General features: G+C 35.0%; 1 protein-coding gene across 1 annotated transcript in view; it reads right to left on the reverse strand.

The window, feature by feature from the left end:
- The window catches only part of ACAP2 (ArfGAP with coiled-coil, ankyrin repeat and PH domains 2), a 91,431-nt gene that overhangs the window by 12,443 nt on the left and 64,400 nt on the right, over positions 1–14,588 (reverse strand). Inside the window, exons 13-20 of the mRNA XM_015562384.1 lie at positions 13,677–13,777; positions 12,939–13,044; positions 6,875–7,083; positions 6,471–6,540; positions 4,444–4,535; positions 2,194–2,378; positions 1,687–1,791; positions 1,210–1,302 (exon numbers count right to left, since the gene is read on the reverse strand). Coding sequence (XP_015417870.1) covers positions 1,210–1,302; positions 1,687–1,791; positions 2,194–2,378; positions 4,444–4,535; positions 6,471–6,540; positions 6,875–7,083; positions 12,939–13,044; positions 13,677–13,777 — 961 coding nt within the window. The remainder of the gene's footprint in view (positions 1–1,209; positions 1,303–1,686; positions 1,792–2,193; positions 2,379–4,443; positions 4,536–6,470; positions 6,541–6,874; positions 7,084–12,938; positions 13,045–13,676; positions 13,778–14,588) is intronic.

The raw sequence follows: 14,588 nt of genomic DNA on the forward strand, positions 1-14,588 counted from the left end.
ATTATAGAGAAAGGGCAAATAGCAATATTAAAATATTTCTTCTAATTAATTTTCTTTCAATGTGCATGAATTCATGCACCGGGCCACTAGTATTTTAAAAAAGACTTAATGCCACTGAACTGTACACTCTAATATGTTTAAGATAAATTTTACATTATGTGTAATTTGCCACAATTGTTTAAATGAACTCTTAACTGTATCACAATGTGAAAGTTGTGGCATAAGAAATGACTAATTTAACAAAATGAGCTGATCTCACAAAGATATTTTATTTCCAATAGACTAACCACTCCCCAGTCAACCTCTCTTATAAACATATCAATTAGTATTGTCAGCCTTTTGTGTTCTTGCCAGCATCCAATAGGTAGGTTAATTACTCTGTATTAGATTAAAATTAGGTATAATCCTATAAGCCTGGACTTAAACACTCAAAAGAGGCAGTAAGAATCCCTAAAAAATTTTACTACCAGATAACACCTTACTTTATTCCTAGGATAATCCAATACCATCACAATTTGCAGTATAAGCAATTCACATAATGTGAAGAACATTTACTACCCTGAGTATTCTGCAATACCCAAATCACTAAATATGAAGGAGGGCATATAGGAGTAAAGTACAGGTCAGTAAAGCACAAAAAAAATCTAAAGGTAGGGAGTTGCTGATATCTCCCTCCTGATAAGAAAAAACCACCACAAAGAAAGAAAAGAGTAATAAGACATACAGTCCATGTGAATTAAAAGTAATCCTTAGCTAGCCCTGAATGGTAGCTCAGTTGGTTAGAGCGTTGTCCCAATATGCCAAGATTGTGGGTTTGATCCCGGTCAGGGCACATATAAGAATCAACCAATGAATGCATGAATAAGTGGAACAACAACAAAAAAATGTCTCTCTCTCTCTCTCTCTCTCTCTCTCTCTCTCTTTCTCCCTCCCTTCCTCCCTCTCAAATTAATCAATAAAAAAATTTTAAGAAAAGGCACTTCTAAGACAAGGCACTTATAGCATATATCATGAAGTTCAGAAGAATGTACAGCTAGAAGATAACTTTCAAATATAAAAAGAAATAGCTGCTTTTCATTTAATTGTATTACTCCTTCTTCCAAAAAACTAACCACTTCCTTTAGAAACTATTTAATCAAGATTAGGCATTTAACATACATATTTTTCAGCAAATAATACTAATTAACACTGAATTTCACCAAAACTCACCAGGCTCATATAAACTATTGGCTGACACTGTAGAGGGTAAAGATTCTCTTCCATCATCAGAACTCTGCTGGATTCCACTGTCATTACTTTTGACTGTTTTAAAGACAAATCAGCTAGTGTTTAAAAAAATGCCTTTAAGAAAACAACCTCCCACAAACAACGAAGTTTTAAAATGAACTCTGATACATCAATGGGAACTCAGCCGTCACCAGTAGAATACATTTAATACAATTTTAATCCTTTTGAGCACTTAGCTTATCAAAATATGAATCAAGCAGAAAAACTGAAAATAAACTTATTTTCAGAGTTGTAACACATCTCATTACCCCATAATATGTAAGGGGTAGTAAAAAGAATTTATTGTATGACTGTAAGTAATGTGTAATTCTGAGACAATGGGTAACATCTAGAGAAATGGCCACACCGCACAATGACCACTGGCACAGACTTGGAATGCTCCACAAGAGTAGTACTTACTACTACGTAGTTTTGAAGAAGTATCAAAGTAGGAGAAGAGTGAATCTAGCTCATCAGGACAGAACAGAGACTCCCGCCTGGCCTCGTCGCTATTTACAGCAACCACTGGGGACATGCAAGTTAGCAAAGCACAAAGCAGGCCGTAAGAAGGGAAAAGGGCAGGAAAAAAACGTTATTGGGAAAAATTTAGGAGGGAAAAATAGGAAGGATGTTAGGTGGTTAATCAGATATTTAGGGCTTTCTGCCATGATAGATTTATAATTCCCATCTCCCCTGGCACTTTAAGCAGTTTTATTCCTTAGAATATACACATTACCTAGAAATCGAATTACCAAGACCTATTTAAATTTAATAGTTTTAAAGACATAGAAATCCAATTTTTCCTTAGAATATGTAGAAGAAAACAGGTTTTTAGCACTTAAAAATCTACAATGGCTATTAATTCAGAGATTAAGAAAGTGACATCAGTGTATAAAAATATTTATATACGCAAGTAAGTTGTAATACCTGAACTTTGGGGAGATGCTCTAACTTGGTCACCTGGCCCAAATTTAGGAATGCTAAGCCTCTTTTCTTCACAACTTTTGGAGATCATCTTTTTTTCCTGCTCAGGAGGTGATGATGATATAGAACATTTATCCACAAATTTCCTCTCCACATATTTTGCTTTGATATATGCCTCTTTCTCCTGTCTGGTAAACATAAAAATGTCATGATGTTCTGCTTGGTCTCTGAGCATGACTAACACTGAAAAGCAGCCATTATACATTGACTAATTCAAAGAAAGTCAGTAAATGTAATACTAGTTAAAACAGAATTTGTGACATTATGCCAAGTTTTTCTTCCAAATATTTAATGAGCTATGATTTCTTGTTCAAATCAAATACAAATAACAAACTAACTTAAAAATCAAATATTAACATGGCATTCTTTTTCTCTTAATTTCTGTACTCATTCATTTCTATACATAGTCCTTTGTGCTTTCATTTTGTTTTTACTCCAATAATGTCACATACTGAACTATCACAATTGATAGTATTAATTTTTCATAAGACAACTACTTTAAAACACAACATTTCTAAGCTACGGGGGAAAAGATACCACATTTTAAACTTTTGATTTCTCATCAATAAAAGCATAATATGCTAATTAGACCGAAGGGAAGCCCGGGTCCTGGGTGCCTGTGGGTAGCCAGAGGGAAGCCAGCCCAGGTCCCAGGTTCCATGGCCGGCAGCCAGGGGAAGGAAGACACTCTTACATGAAAATTGTGCATCGGGCCTCTAGTAGGATTATAAATGCCAAGCCTGTTCTATACCTTTTCCTGTATATTTTTCAAATGCTTAGGTCTTTGGCTAAAATAGAATATTTCAAGGTCTAAAGTAACTCAAAAAGCCATGCTTCAGTAAATTAATAATCGGATTTAAGTGATATTGGTTTAGAGAGCAGTAACATTAAAACAATATTGCCCTAACTGGTTTGGCTCAGTGGATAGAGCGTCGGCCTGTGGACTAAAAGGTCCCAGGTTCGATTCCAGTCAAGGGCATGTATCTTGGTTGTGGGCACATCCCCAGTAGGGAGTGTGCAGGAGGCAGCTGATCGATGTGTCTCCCTTATCGATGTTTCTAACTCTCTATCCCTCTCCCTTCCTCTCTGTAAAAAATCAATAAAATATATTTAATAAAAAAAACCAGTATTGGTTATACATAAGAATTTAGTCAAATGTAAAACCCCAACATAGGGTTATGACAAATAAAATTTTAATGCTAAAAGTAATCATAGACTAAAAACAACATCAAAAAACAAAACAAGGCTCTTGCCAGTTTGGCTCAGTGGATACAGCATCAGCCTGTGGAATGAAGGGTCCTGGGTTCGATTCTGATCAAGGGCACATGCCTGGGTTGCAGACTCAATCCCCAGTAGGGGGCATGCAGGAGGTGGCCAATCAATGGTACTCTTTCATTACTGATGTTTCTATCTCTCTCTCCCTCTCCCTTCCTCTCTAAAAATCAATAAAAATAAACAAGTTATGTATCTTTTTTTTTAAAAGATATATTTTATTGATTTCTCACAGAGAGGAAGGGAGAGAGACAGAGAGTCAGAAACATCGATGAGAGAGAAACATCGATCAGCTGCCTCCTGCACACCCCCAACTGGGGATGTGCCCGCAACCCAGGCACATGCCCTTGACCGGAATCGAACCCGGGACCCTTCAGTCCGCAGGCCGACGCTCCATCCACTGAGCCAAACCGGTCTCGGCAAGTTATGTATCTTGAAGGCACTCTTAGCCACTTTATTTAATGAGCCTCCATATACAGAAATGGAAGTATAATTTCAAACACAGCAATTAAGTACTTTCCATTACCTTGCCACCTTTAATTCTACACCATAATGCTATGTATAAAGCACGTGATTAACAAATGTTCGCTTAAGTCTCACTATGTAAAATTATTCATTGTAGAAACTTAATCCTTAGATACATTAATGAACAGATTATCTCTTTTTAAATGGAACTTTGGTCTACTTTAACTGCCAAGAGTTTTTACATTCCTATGTAGAACTTTAATTTTTAAGATTCTTATCTGGAGACTATAATTGATTGATCAGTAAAAAAAATTAGCTACGGGTTAACAAAAGCAGTAATGTTCTCTTCTAAACAGTCTGTTACAGTATTACATATCAATTATGGTGAAATAAAATCATAGCTATATTTCTGATTAGGGAAAAAAAGAAAACACATTAAGACAACTGAAATAGTACCTTTGTCCTGGTTGTGGTTTCTTTATTCCCATTTTTTCTACTTTAGCCTCATAAACTTGATTTATAACATCATTCCCCAACTCACACATAAGCTGTTTGGCAGAAAAACAAAACAAAATAAGCTAGAAATTCCTAAAATATTATAAAAGTCATTAAAGCAAGTACAGCCAGTAAAGTCCTTTTGCATATTCTGCAACTGCTCATCCCATAAAGAAGTTTACTGTTAAAGCAAAATGAAACAAGAGCTGAGAGCAATATCACCATTTGCCATTCTTCAGCAAAATACCTCTCCTAGAGAATTACCACTCCTACAAGAAAGGGTTTCTTCTCATCTCCCATCTTCTACTAGTTTTCTATTCCACCCTGGCTAGCACAATCCTGTATATTATTCACAATGTCTGGTCAATTAAATGAAAAAAGAAGTCTAAGGCCAGACAGGAAAAGTTTTAAATAACTCAGAACTGAAGTAAACTATTTTCTTCTTATACTTCATATATAAATATTTCAAAATATTTTGTTTAAAAGCTTGTCTTGTTTTTTTTAATGCATCACAGTTGTGTTTCAAACAAATTTTCTAAATTGAATCCATTGAGGTCATATCTACACAGAAAGTTGATGCAGAAATTAGATTTCTTCCCCTCGTCCCCCACTTTCTTCACCTCTGAATAACAATTAATAAAATCTATGTAAACAGGGCTCTACCTTAGGAGTCAATTTATCACTTTCATTTAGAGGTTTGTACCATAATTCCACAAATAAAGGGTGTCCCAAAATTCACGCAAGAAGTAATTTTGATAGAAAACACAGGTTTATAATTAAAAATTGTAAACTTTTTATTGATTCATAAAGTATACAGTATAGGGTTATGTATGGAATAGCATATCGGGTAAATGGCCTCCACAGCTTTGCTGGCACATAGGCACTCTTTTGTTGAAATTTTCCATGACTGTTTTGCATAAATGTGGCTAAATTTCGATGAGGCTCATTTTCATCTTGATGGCTTGGTTAATCGACAAAATTGTCGCATTTGGGGTTCAGAAAATCCACAACTAATTGTTGAGAAACAAATGCATCCACGACGTGTCACTGTTTGGTGCGGATTTTGGGCTGGAGGCATCATCGGACCATTCTTCTTCAAAAATGCGGCTGCTCAGGCAATAACTAAAGAGTGCGTATGTGCCAGCAAAGCCGTGGAGGCCATTTACCCAGTATGCTATTCCATACATAACCCTATACTGTATACTTTATGAAACAATAAAAAGTTTACAATTTTTAATTATAAACCTGTGTTTTCTATCAAAATTACTTCTTGTGTGAATTTTGGGACACCCTTTATTTTACTTTACATAGTTGAGAGGAATACCAATTTATTTACAGATTGAAATAAAAGCACAAGCACATTAAGAAGACAATTTTCAGACAAAATAAATGAAAAGTATACTACAACCTTTAAACTAAATGGGTGGAATTAAAAGGAGTATAGTATTAACTTATGAGTTTTGTAAGTCATATCAGAAACCCAGATGTCATCTAAAACTATTTATGACATTTTCATAGATATGAATCCTCACACATGGAAAAAGGATGCCTTTGTTTGATGGCTACTACCCTGACAAATGTAAATTTGCAAATAGTCCTATGCTAAACCCAATGGAAACAACATAATATGCCAATTCATAATGGAGCTTACTATAGCAATATGTCTCATATTTTTATCGAGAATTTATATTAATTATAAAATATTAAAATTAAGGCACTGAGCCTATGATATTTTTTGAGAAAGCATAAAAATGTAGGAATGCTGGTTTCTTTAAAAAGTGAACTGACTTGGAGTTAAGAGTGCTACATAAACTTAGCAGTTTTCAAAACCCAATATGAAAATACCAGATTTGTCAAAATAGCCACAGAAATGTTCCAAAACAACACAGCTCACTGTTAGCATTGAGAAACTCATACATTTGTAAACCAAGATTCTAAATTCCTTTTATGTGGAAATATGAAACATTTTAAAGCAAATATTTTTTTACCTTTAAAAGTTCAGGCTCCCACGTGTCTAAAGTTAAAGAACGTACTTTTGAAAAATGAACTCCAAGACTCCTAAGTGGGAAAAGACTTCGTTAATATACAAAACTATCAACCTTGATTTGCTTTTTATGCAAATTATTTTTCTCTTACAATATGATAGTCTCTAATAAAGCCCTCAACACACATATAGATAGGAATACACCTTCTGATTTAATACAGTGAATGGTAAACCAAAGTCCTCAAAAGCTCTTCACAAGCCAGAATTGTATCCACTTTACAAAGGTAAAAAGATATAAGCTAGCAGTCAAATTAGGCAAGTGGAAAAGGCCCTCAAACTAATGGGACATGATAATTTACATGTATGTTTATCCAAAAGAAGTCTCTCACCCTGGGCAGGCCTACTCACCGGTGAATTCCAGAACACTCGATACACAGGGTGATGCCCAGGTTGATGCTGGCCCACCGTGGGTCTGCCAGGCCACAGTCACAGCAGCTGGCATTGCCAGGGATACACTGGACTCGCTGCAGTGCACTTTCCCCTTTCAATAATTTATCTTTTGACTCATTTCCAGAATCCAGGCTTCCTGTGGATGGAGATGATTTCTTATCCAGCTTCTAAAAAATTAAAAATTATTTGTTTTTGTCTTCGTTTTAAAAAAGATTGTAATACCATGTTGCATACTATAGGCTCCAAACAAAAGTTTCTGGTCAATAAATTGAAGCCTATTATGGACCTAAACCAGGCACTGGTAGAAGCATTAGAGATTTAAGAATGGAACAATAGCCCTGGCCAGTGTGGCTCAGTTGGTTGGAGCATCATCTTATACATCAGAAGGTGGCAGGTTCAATTCCTTGTCAGAGCACATATCAGGTTGCCAGCTCCATCCAGTCAGTGTCCCTTCCTCCCTCTCTAAAATAAATTTTTTTAAAATGGAAAGATATAGGTTCCTCTATCAACTGGCTTTTGGTCTTGTGGGGAAAAATATATACACACTTTGAATAATTATAAAGGCAGTGTTTATTAAAATACATTTCATTTTCAAAATTGAGCTATCAGCTGTTAAAATGTGTATACATTTTGGGGGGATATCCTGTATAAACATTGAAAACATATGTATATATATTTATATATGTATATATAATATTTATGTAAATATATATAAACTGGTACAATGAAAATATAATATACAGAATATGTATTTACATATAATATTTATACAGATATACACATGTATAAACTGATACAATGAACATATGCACAAAATATGAGGTCTAAGAGAAAGGAGAACGCTAAATGTGTAAAATGAGAAAACAGAGGGACTAAGCATGAAACTATTAAGACTCATGAAAAAAATAAATATTATTTTATACAAGGTTTTTCCAAGGTATTCATAAGCAATTATCATATGGGGAAAGAATCTCAATATAATGCAGAAACATTTGGTTTATTAGCAATTTCCCTCTATAAGCTAATGCTTTTGCGCCAAATTAGAGAAGTTGAAAGCAAAATACACTAACACATCAGAACTTGGACTAGTCATTTCAAGAAACACAGGACTCCCATGACACCCATCCTCCATTCTTGTTCTTGGCTCATTTTGGCCACATACTCTGATTTGAAAGTGTTTACTGCATTATGTATTTTGCCTCTGTCACCATAAATAAGTAACCTCAATTCTTCTGTACCCTCCCATTAAGCTATCTTTACCAATTTTTATTTTATTTTATTTTTAATCTGAACAATAAAGATTTATTTTTTTATTGCTTAAAGTATTACAAAGTCCCGCTGCAGTTTGACAATCTGTTTGAGGCAGCTCTGCCTCTATATCTATTATTGTTCAAAAGTTTATAATGGTCTCTATTATCCAGTTTTTACAGAAAGAGGAAGGGAGAGTGGGAGATAGAGACATATTTATGTGAGAGTGAAACATCAATCAACTGCCTTCTCCTTGCCTCCCTACCAGGAATTGAGCCCGAAACCCGGGCAATCAAATTGGCAACCTTTCGGTGCATAGGACAACACCCAACCAATTGATCCACGCTGGCCAGGGCTAGCATCACCAACTTTTAAAGTTAGGTCCTATCTATACTCTAGTATTCATTTATTATGAATTTAACTGTGCTAGTATTTCTACTACGATTCTAAAGCTCCTGAAAGGATTCTAGTTACAAACTTACACAGGTTTTTAGGTCAGCCTTATCCCTATTTGTCCCATAATCCCTATTATTCTAGTGTATTATTTTGCATAACCCAGTTATTTCAGCAGTTATTATTCTAGTGTATTATTCTGCATAACCCAGTTACTTGCATAACCAGCTTCTTCAAAATGATCTGGATGCACACCTAACTTTATTTTCTCTCAAAACTGCTAAAAACTAGAGAATTTTTTAAAAGGCATTACCCAGGTCCCTTATTGGACAAAGATGTGATCATTTTGATAATCAAAAAGAATAATTATTACCCTAGCCAATTTGGCTCAGTTAGACCATCAGCCCGAGGACCGAAAGGTCACAGGTTCGATTCCTGGTCAAGGGCACATACCATGGTTGCAGGCTCAAGCCAGTTCAGGGTAGGTGCAGGAGGCAACCAATCAAAGTGTTTCTCTGACATCGACATTTCTCTCTCTCTCTCTCTCCCCACCACCCACCCCCCACATCCCTTCCAACCTCTCTGAAAATCAATGGAAGAATATCTTCCAGTGAGGATAAACAAAAAAAGAGTAATTATTGTGATTAACTGGAACCCAACTTATTTGCAAAAATTTGTGAGTTGCTAAATTATACCCCAAAAACTAAATATCTGTCCCCACTTAAGGTAGCTAATAAATTAACCAAATGTGGTAATTAAAAGCAAAAAATTAGAATTAAACATTTATTACAGAAACTAAACAGCTCCAGATGACGAGGAAAGCTGTATTTCACATAAGAATATAAGTTAATAAATGTAGACGGGATGACAGAATTAGAAAATCATTTTTCAATTTCTAATGAAATAGCAAACTCAGCTGTAAAACCATTTGATAAATAGTTGATGGGGGAGATTTTATGAGGGTGAAAGTAACAGGAAGTAGATGTGTTATACAAAATAACAAAACAGAATGGAAACAAGGGAGGAAATGGAGGAATCACACTGTCACTTCTCAAATCCAGTACGTCCATTTCGTCTTCCCACAGAAGCCTGATCTCAGGATTAGCAATGGTTGCATAACCAAATATTCTATCTCCTGTTGCAACATGAAGCATACGCACCACCCATTATGTAATCTTAAGGCATGGAAACAATTAACCTGGTCTCTTTAGTGAATCATTGCCATGTAAAAAAGGGATTGTTCTAGATTGAAAAATCTGAGGGACATAACCAGATGCAATGCCAGCATAGGTAAGCTCCTACTTTGTACAAGAGGTTGTCAGTAACATTTTTAAGACAACTGGGAACATCTGAATATAGACTGGGTGATAAATGATATTAAGAAATTACTATTAGGTGTGGAATGGCATAATATGTGTAATCTACTTTTTAAAAACTTTTTTTTCATTAAAAACAATGTTTACCCATAAGAACAGGAATAACATAAACAAGAGCAACAAAACGTCAGGAGCTGGAAAATGGGTAAATAAAGTACCTGAACAGACCAAGGCCAAATCTAAGGATGGCAGTAAAAAAAGGCAGGCTGGGAGTGGTTTTCTCCCTCCTCCTGCCTCTGCCCTCTCCCCCACCACTGGGCGCCACGTGGCTTTACCCACCACATTTTGGGGTTCGGGATATGATCTGTGTTTTCTTCCTGGGAAGACGGGTTTGGAGCTTCATGGGGAATTCTCTGGGGGCAGATCTCAAGAGTTCACCAATTTACATCACATAATATTCAAAGGGCTCAAGGATTTAAACCGGTGATTTTTCAACCTTTTTCATATCATGGCACAGATAAACTAATTATTAAAATTCTGTAGGACACCAAAGATTACTTTTTTTTTTTTGCAGATCTGAAAAAAAAATAGGTATAATTTTGAGTCAGGCTATTGTGTTGGTTGTTACTGTTTTTGTTGTTGTTGTTGTTTTTTAATTTAACAATCTAAGGGAAAAGAGGTCAGTGTCTCTGACTAAATAGTAAGGTATTGCATGATTTAAAAATTCTTGTCGCACACAGACTAAACATCACTGACTTATATTATGTTAACCCTGGAAGTGGGGATAAAAGTTGGAGAAATGATTGTGTAAGAAACAGTTAGCATCCAAGGTCCCTCCCCAATTTCATGCCATTAGGGTTCTGCTCCCTATTCATAAACACAAGTGACTGGAAGTACATTCTCTGGTGAGGTAAATCAGAGTATCTGGAAGGGACTTACCCAGAAGATGAAAGGCAGAGGACTAAATGAACGAGTACACACTGAATGTTGAGACCCCCAGTAATGAGCTCCCAGTCAGTCCCTCACCCCTATGCTGGAGGTTGGTGAATGTTCTCTGGGGAATCATACCAGGTGAAAAGACCCCAAAGTCCCTAACTCTGGTTGTTCCTCAAAAAATAAATGGTTCAGACTTCAGCAAAGCTCATAGTCAACAAAGTCCTAACTGTTCTCAGAGCTTCCAAAGAGGTTTTTAGCTACCGTATAATCATGAGCAGGTTTACCAGACAGCCAAGGAACCAAGCCTCTAGAAGCATGTCAAACTCAAAGGCTATCACGGGCCAAATAAACGAGGCATGTGGTCCACGGTCAGCGAGTTTGACATGCTTGCTCTAGAACATAATGGTTCTCAACAATGCATGTACACAGAAATCACCTAGGAATCTTTTTAAAATATTGATACGTGGGTCCCAACTCCATTAAACTGTTCAGTGGTAGACTCTAATTCTGAGACTTTTTAAAAAATTTTGTTTTATTGCTTAAAGTATTACAAAGAGTATTACATATGTCTCCTTTTTCTTTTCCCCCTTGACCTTCCCCCGGCCTCCCCTATCCACCAGTGTCTTGTGTCCATTGGTTCTGCTTATATGCATGCATACACGTCCTTCAGTTGATCTCTTACACCCCCACTCAACCCTCCCCGGCCTTCCCGCTGTAGTTTGACAGTCTGTTCAATGCTGAGACTTATTTTTTTAAAGCTCCCCATGTTATCATAATGTGCAGTCGAGGCTAAGAACCACAGTTCAAACAATGTAGCCATGAAAAAAGAACAGGTTTACATGTATAAGCAGTCAGCAGACAGAAAGAAACTCTAGTTATGGGTGACGGGAGTCAAAAGATACAAACTCCAAGTCATAAAATGAATATGTCATGATGATATACTAGATAGTGTTGTGACTATGGTTAAATTAAATACGTGCTACCAGAACGGAAATAGTCAATAGAGAAAATATCTCAGAAATTAGAGCAAAAAGACACACAAAAATTAGAAAAATCCTAAGATTAGTCCAGAAATTCCAGGAAAAACAAACAGGAGAATTGGAGAAGAAGGCTACAAAAAATAGTACTGTAATAAGAAAGACTCCAATGGCAACACTGGAACCAAAAAAAAACAAACAATGCAGTTAAAATTCTTAAGAATAATTATTTCCAACCTAAAAATTCCACACCCAACCAAGCTATCAAACAAGTATGATGACTGAATAAAGACACTTTCAGACATGCATGGACTCACAAAAGACTCATTTTCAGGATCCTACCAAAGTGGTGAGTTCCGTTTCTCAAGTCGCACTGATGGCCTTGCTCAAGAATATATAAACTCACTGAGAAGCTGAAGCCAGGCTATGACCCAAAATCCATATTAAGCTTATCTTCTCCAGAAAGATTTCAACTAAGAGACAATTTGAGTCTTCCTGTTTTAGATTTTACCCAGTTTTAATTTTAAATACCTTTCACATTCATTATTATTAATTAAAATAATATTTGGAGGAAATATTTGCATCAGACCATCTTCTGTCAATCTGGGACAATATTCAAATACAGAATTAAACATATTTAAATATTAAGATAAAATGATAGGTAAAGTCAAGAGAAGTAAACAAAAGAGAAACTCAGTCTAGATTTTAAAAATAACATTTCAATTATGAAAAAAATCATCCTCCATAAAAAAAGGAATGTTATGGGTTAAGGGAGTCAAAAGATACAAACTCCAAGTTATAAAGTAAATAAGTCATTAAGATATTATATACAGTGTGGTGACTATGGTTAATAACACTCTGTAGCATATTTGAGAAATTCTAAGAGAGTAAATGTTAAAATCTCCTCATAAGAAAAAAATGTTTGTTACTATGTACGGTGACAGATGTTAACTAGACTTACTGTGGTGATCATTTTGTAGTATATACAAATATTGAATCATTACATTGTATGCCTGAAACTAATATAAAGTTACTTGTCAATTATACCTCAATTTAACAAAACTTAAAGAATGTTAGAATCATACAAGGTTGCAGAAGAAGTTAAAAACGTTTGGCAATATATCATCTGGTATTGCAGTATTGTTTACTAACCTCTGATTCATCACCCTTCTCTCTATAAGCAGTAGCAATACTGGTCTGAACAGCCTTAATCCATGCCTGGCGCAGCTTTTCAGAATCTGCCTGAAGCATACAACTTCTAAAGGGAAATAACATTGTTTTCTCAGTCACTAAATTAACCAAAAAAAGGATAATAAATGTTTACTTTTTTGCTGACTCTGTTATACAATAATTTTCTAACAAAAAATAATCATTTCTGTTGAATGATATTTATTTCATCTATCTTTAGGACAGATTGTATTCAATAAGAAATCAAGGTATTAATGAAATAAGTTACCTACTGGAAAGAAATCACCCATTCCTTCACATTAAAAAAAAACCACACACACAAAAAAAACCCACGAACTTTAAATTTACCATATAAATATAACACTTTTTTTTTCTATTGGGTAGAAATATAAAATGATAGTTATAAAAAATCAATCTGATATATGAGTTCACTTTATCATCCATGACAACTAAAAAGTTTTCATATGGCCACATCAATAATCTTTATAGAATTTAAAGAATATGATACTGGGTATAAGTTACAGAAATTTCTGACTCTAATACCTGTAATCACGAAACAATGAAATTTACTTTTAAGACACTTTTTTTCTAGTTAGCACAGACCACCACAAGTGAAACAAATCTTTCTCTACTCTGGAAAGTTCTTTTAAAACAAGCTATAGAAACATAAAGGCAACTCCCAAATTGTTCAGAACCACTCACTTGGTTGGAGAGACCACCTCAAAGCAGAATCGCCGTTCTATGTCTTCACAATGTTTCACTGTGCAAAGCCTTAGGTCTTCCACTACCACAGTGGGGTTATCCTACAATAAGGAAACAGAACTCCCGTATTTATCAATCTAGGTTTTAAATACTACTACCAATAATATTTAAAAATATTGCTTGGAATAAGTGGTCTTAAAGATTTATATTTTTCTTAATTTAGATATAGGACTTATCAACATAGATATAACTAATAAAGGTAATTATACCCTGTTAATAAATTTACCTGCCTCATAAAATTGCTATATAAGAATTAAATAAAATAGTTTTAATCTAACACTTGGCAATTAGTTAGTAGGTACTCAATAAATGTCAGCTTCCTGTTAATTTTCTTTCATATCCATTACGCTCCTGGTCTCTACTCACATATAATAAAAACTACTTTCCTCCAAAACCAGAAGTCTTTAATGAGTCAAGTTTTAAATAATTGGAAAGAAAAAAAAAAGAAGCCTATATATCCTTCTTAAAATACCAACGAAAATGAGAAAGGTTTATCATTTCCTAGTATTTAATTTAAAAAAAATACTCAAAACCAAGTATCAAAATAAAAGAAACCATGAGCTAATTAGAAATTTCATACTGTGTCATCTCAAGAGTAAAGTGAATATTTCAAATTTACATTTGAATACATCATTCATAAAAGCTAACTGGGTAAAAATCAAGTCACCAATTAACTATGGTTCTTTTTTTCTAAATTGGAAGGGGTGGGATTTAAACTATTTATTCATGTGTTTAAACTCTACATTCTCCACAGATGAGATTAAGGAGTTTGTAGGTAATGTTTATCTGTGCATAGTGGGAAGAGACAGAGCAAGGGAAAAGGAGGAAAGAAAAGAGATGGTCACAGGGAAA

Source organism: Myotis davidii, unplaced genomic scaffold (genome assembly GCF_000327345.1).
Source record: "Myotis davidii unplaced genomic scaffold, ASM32734v1 scaffold571, whole genome shotgun sequence".
NCBI classification, from domain to species: domain Eukaryota; kingdom Metazoa; phylum Chordata; class Mammalia; order Chiroptera; family Vespertilionidae; genus Myotis; species Myotis davidii.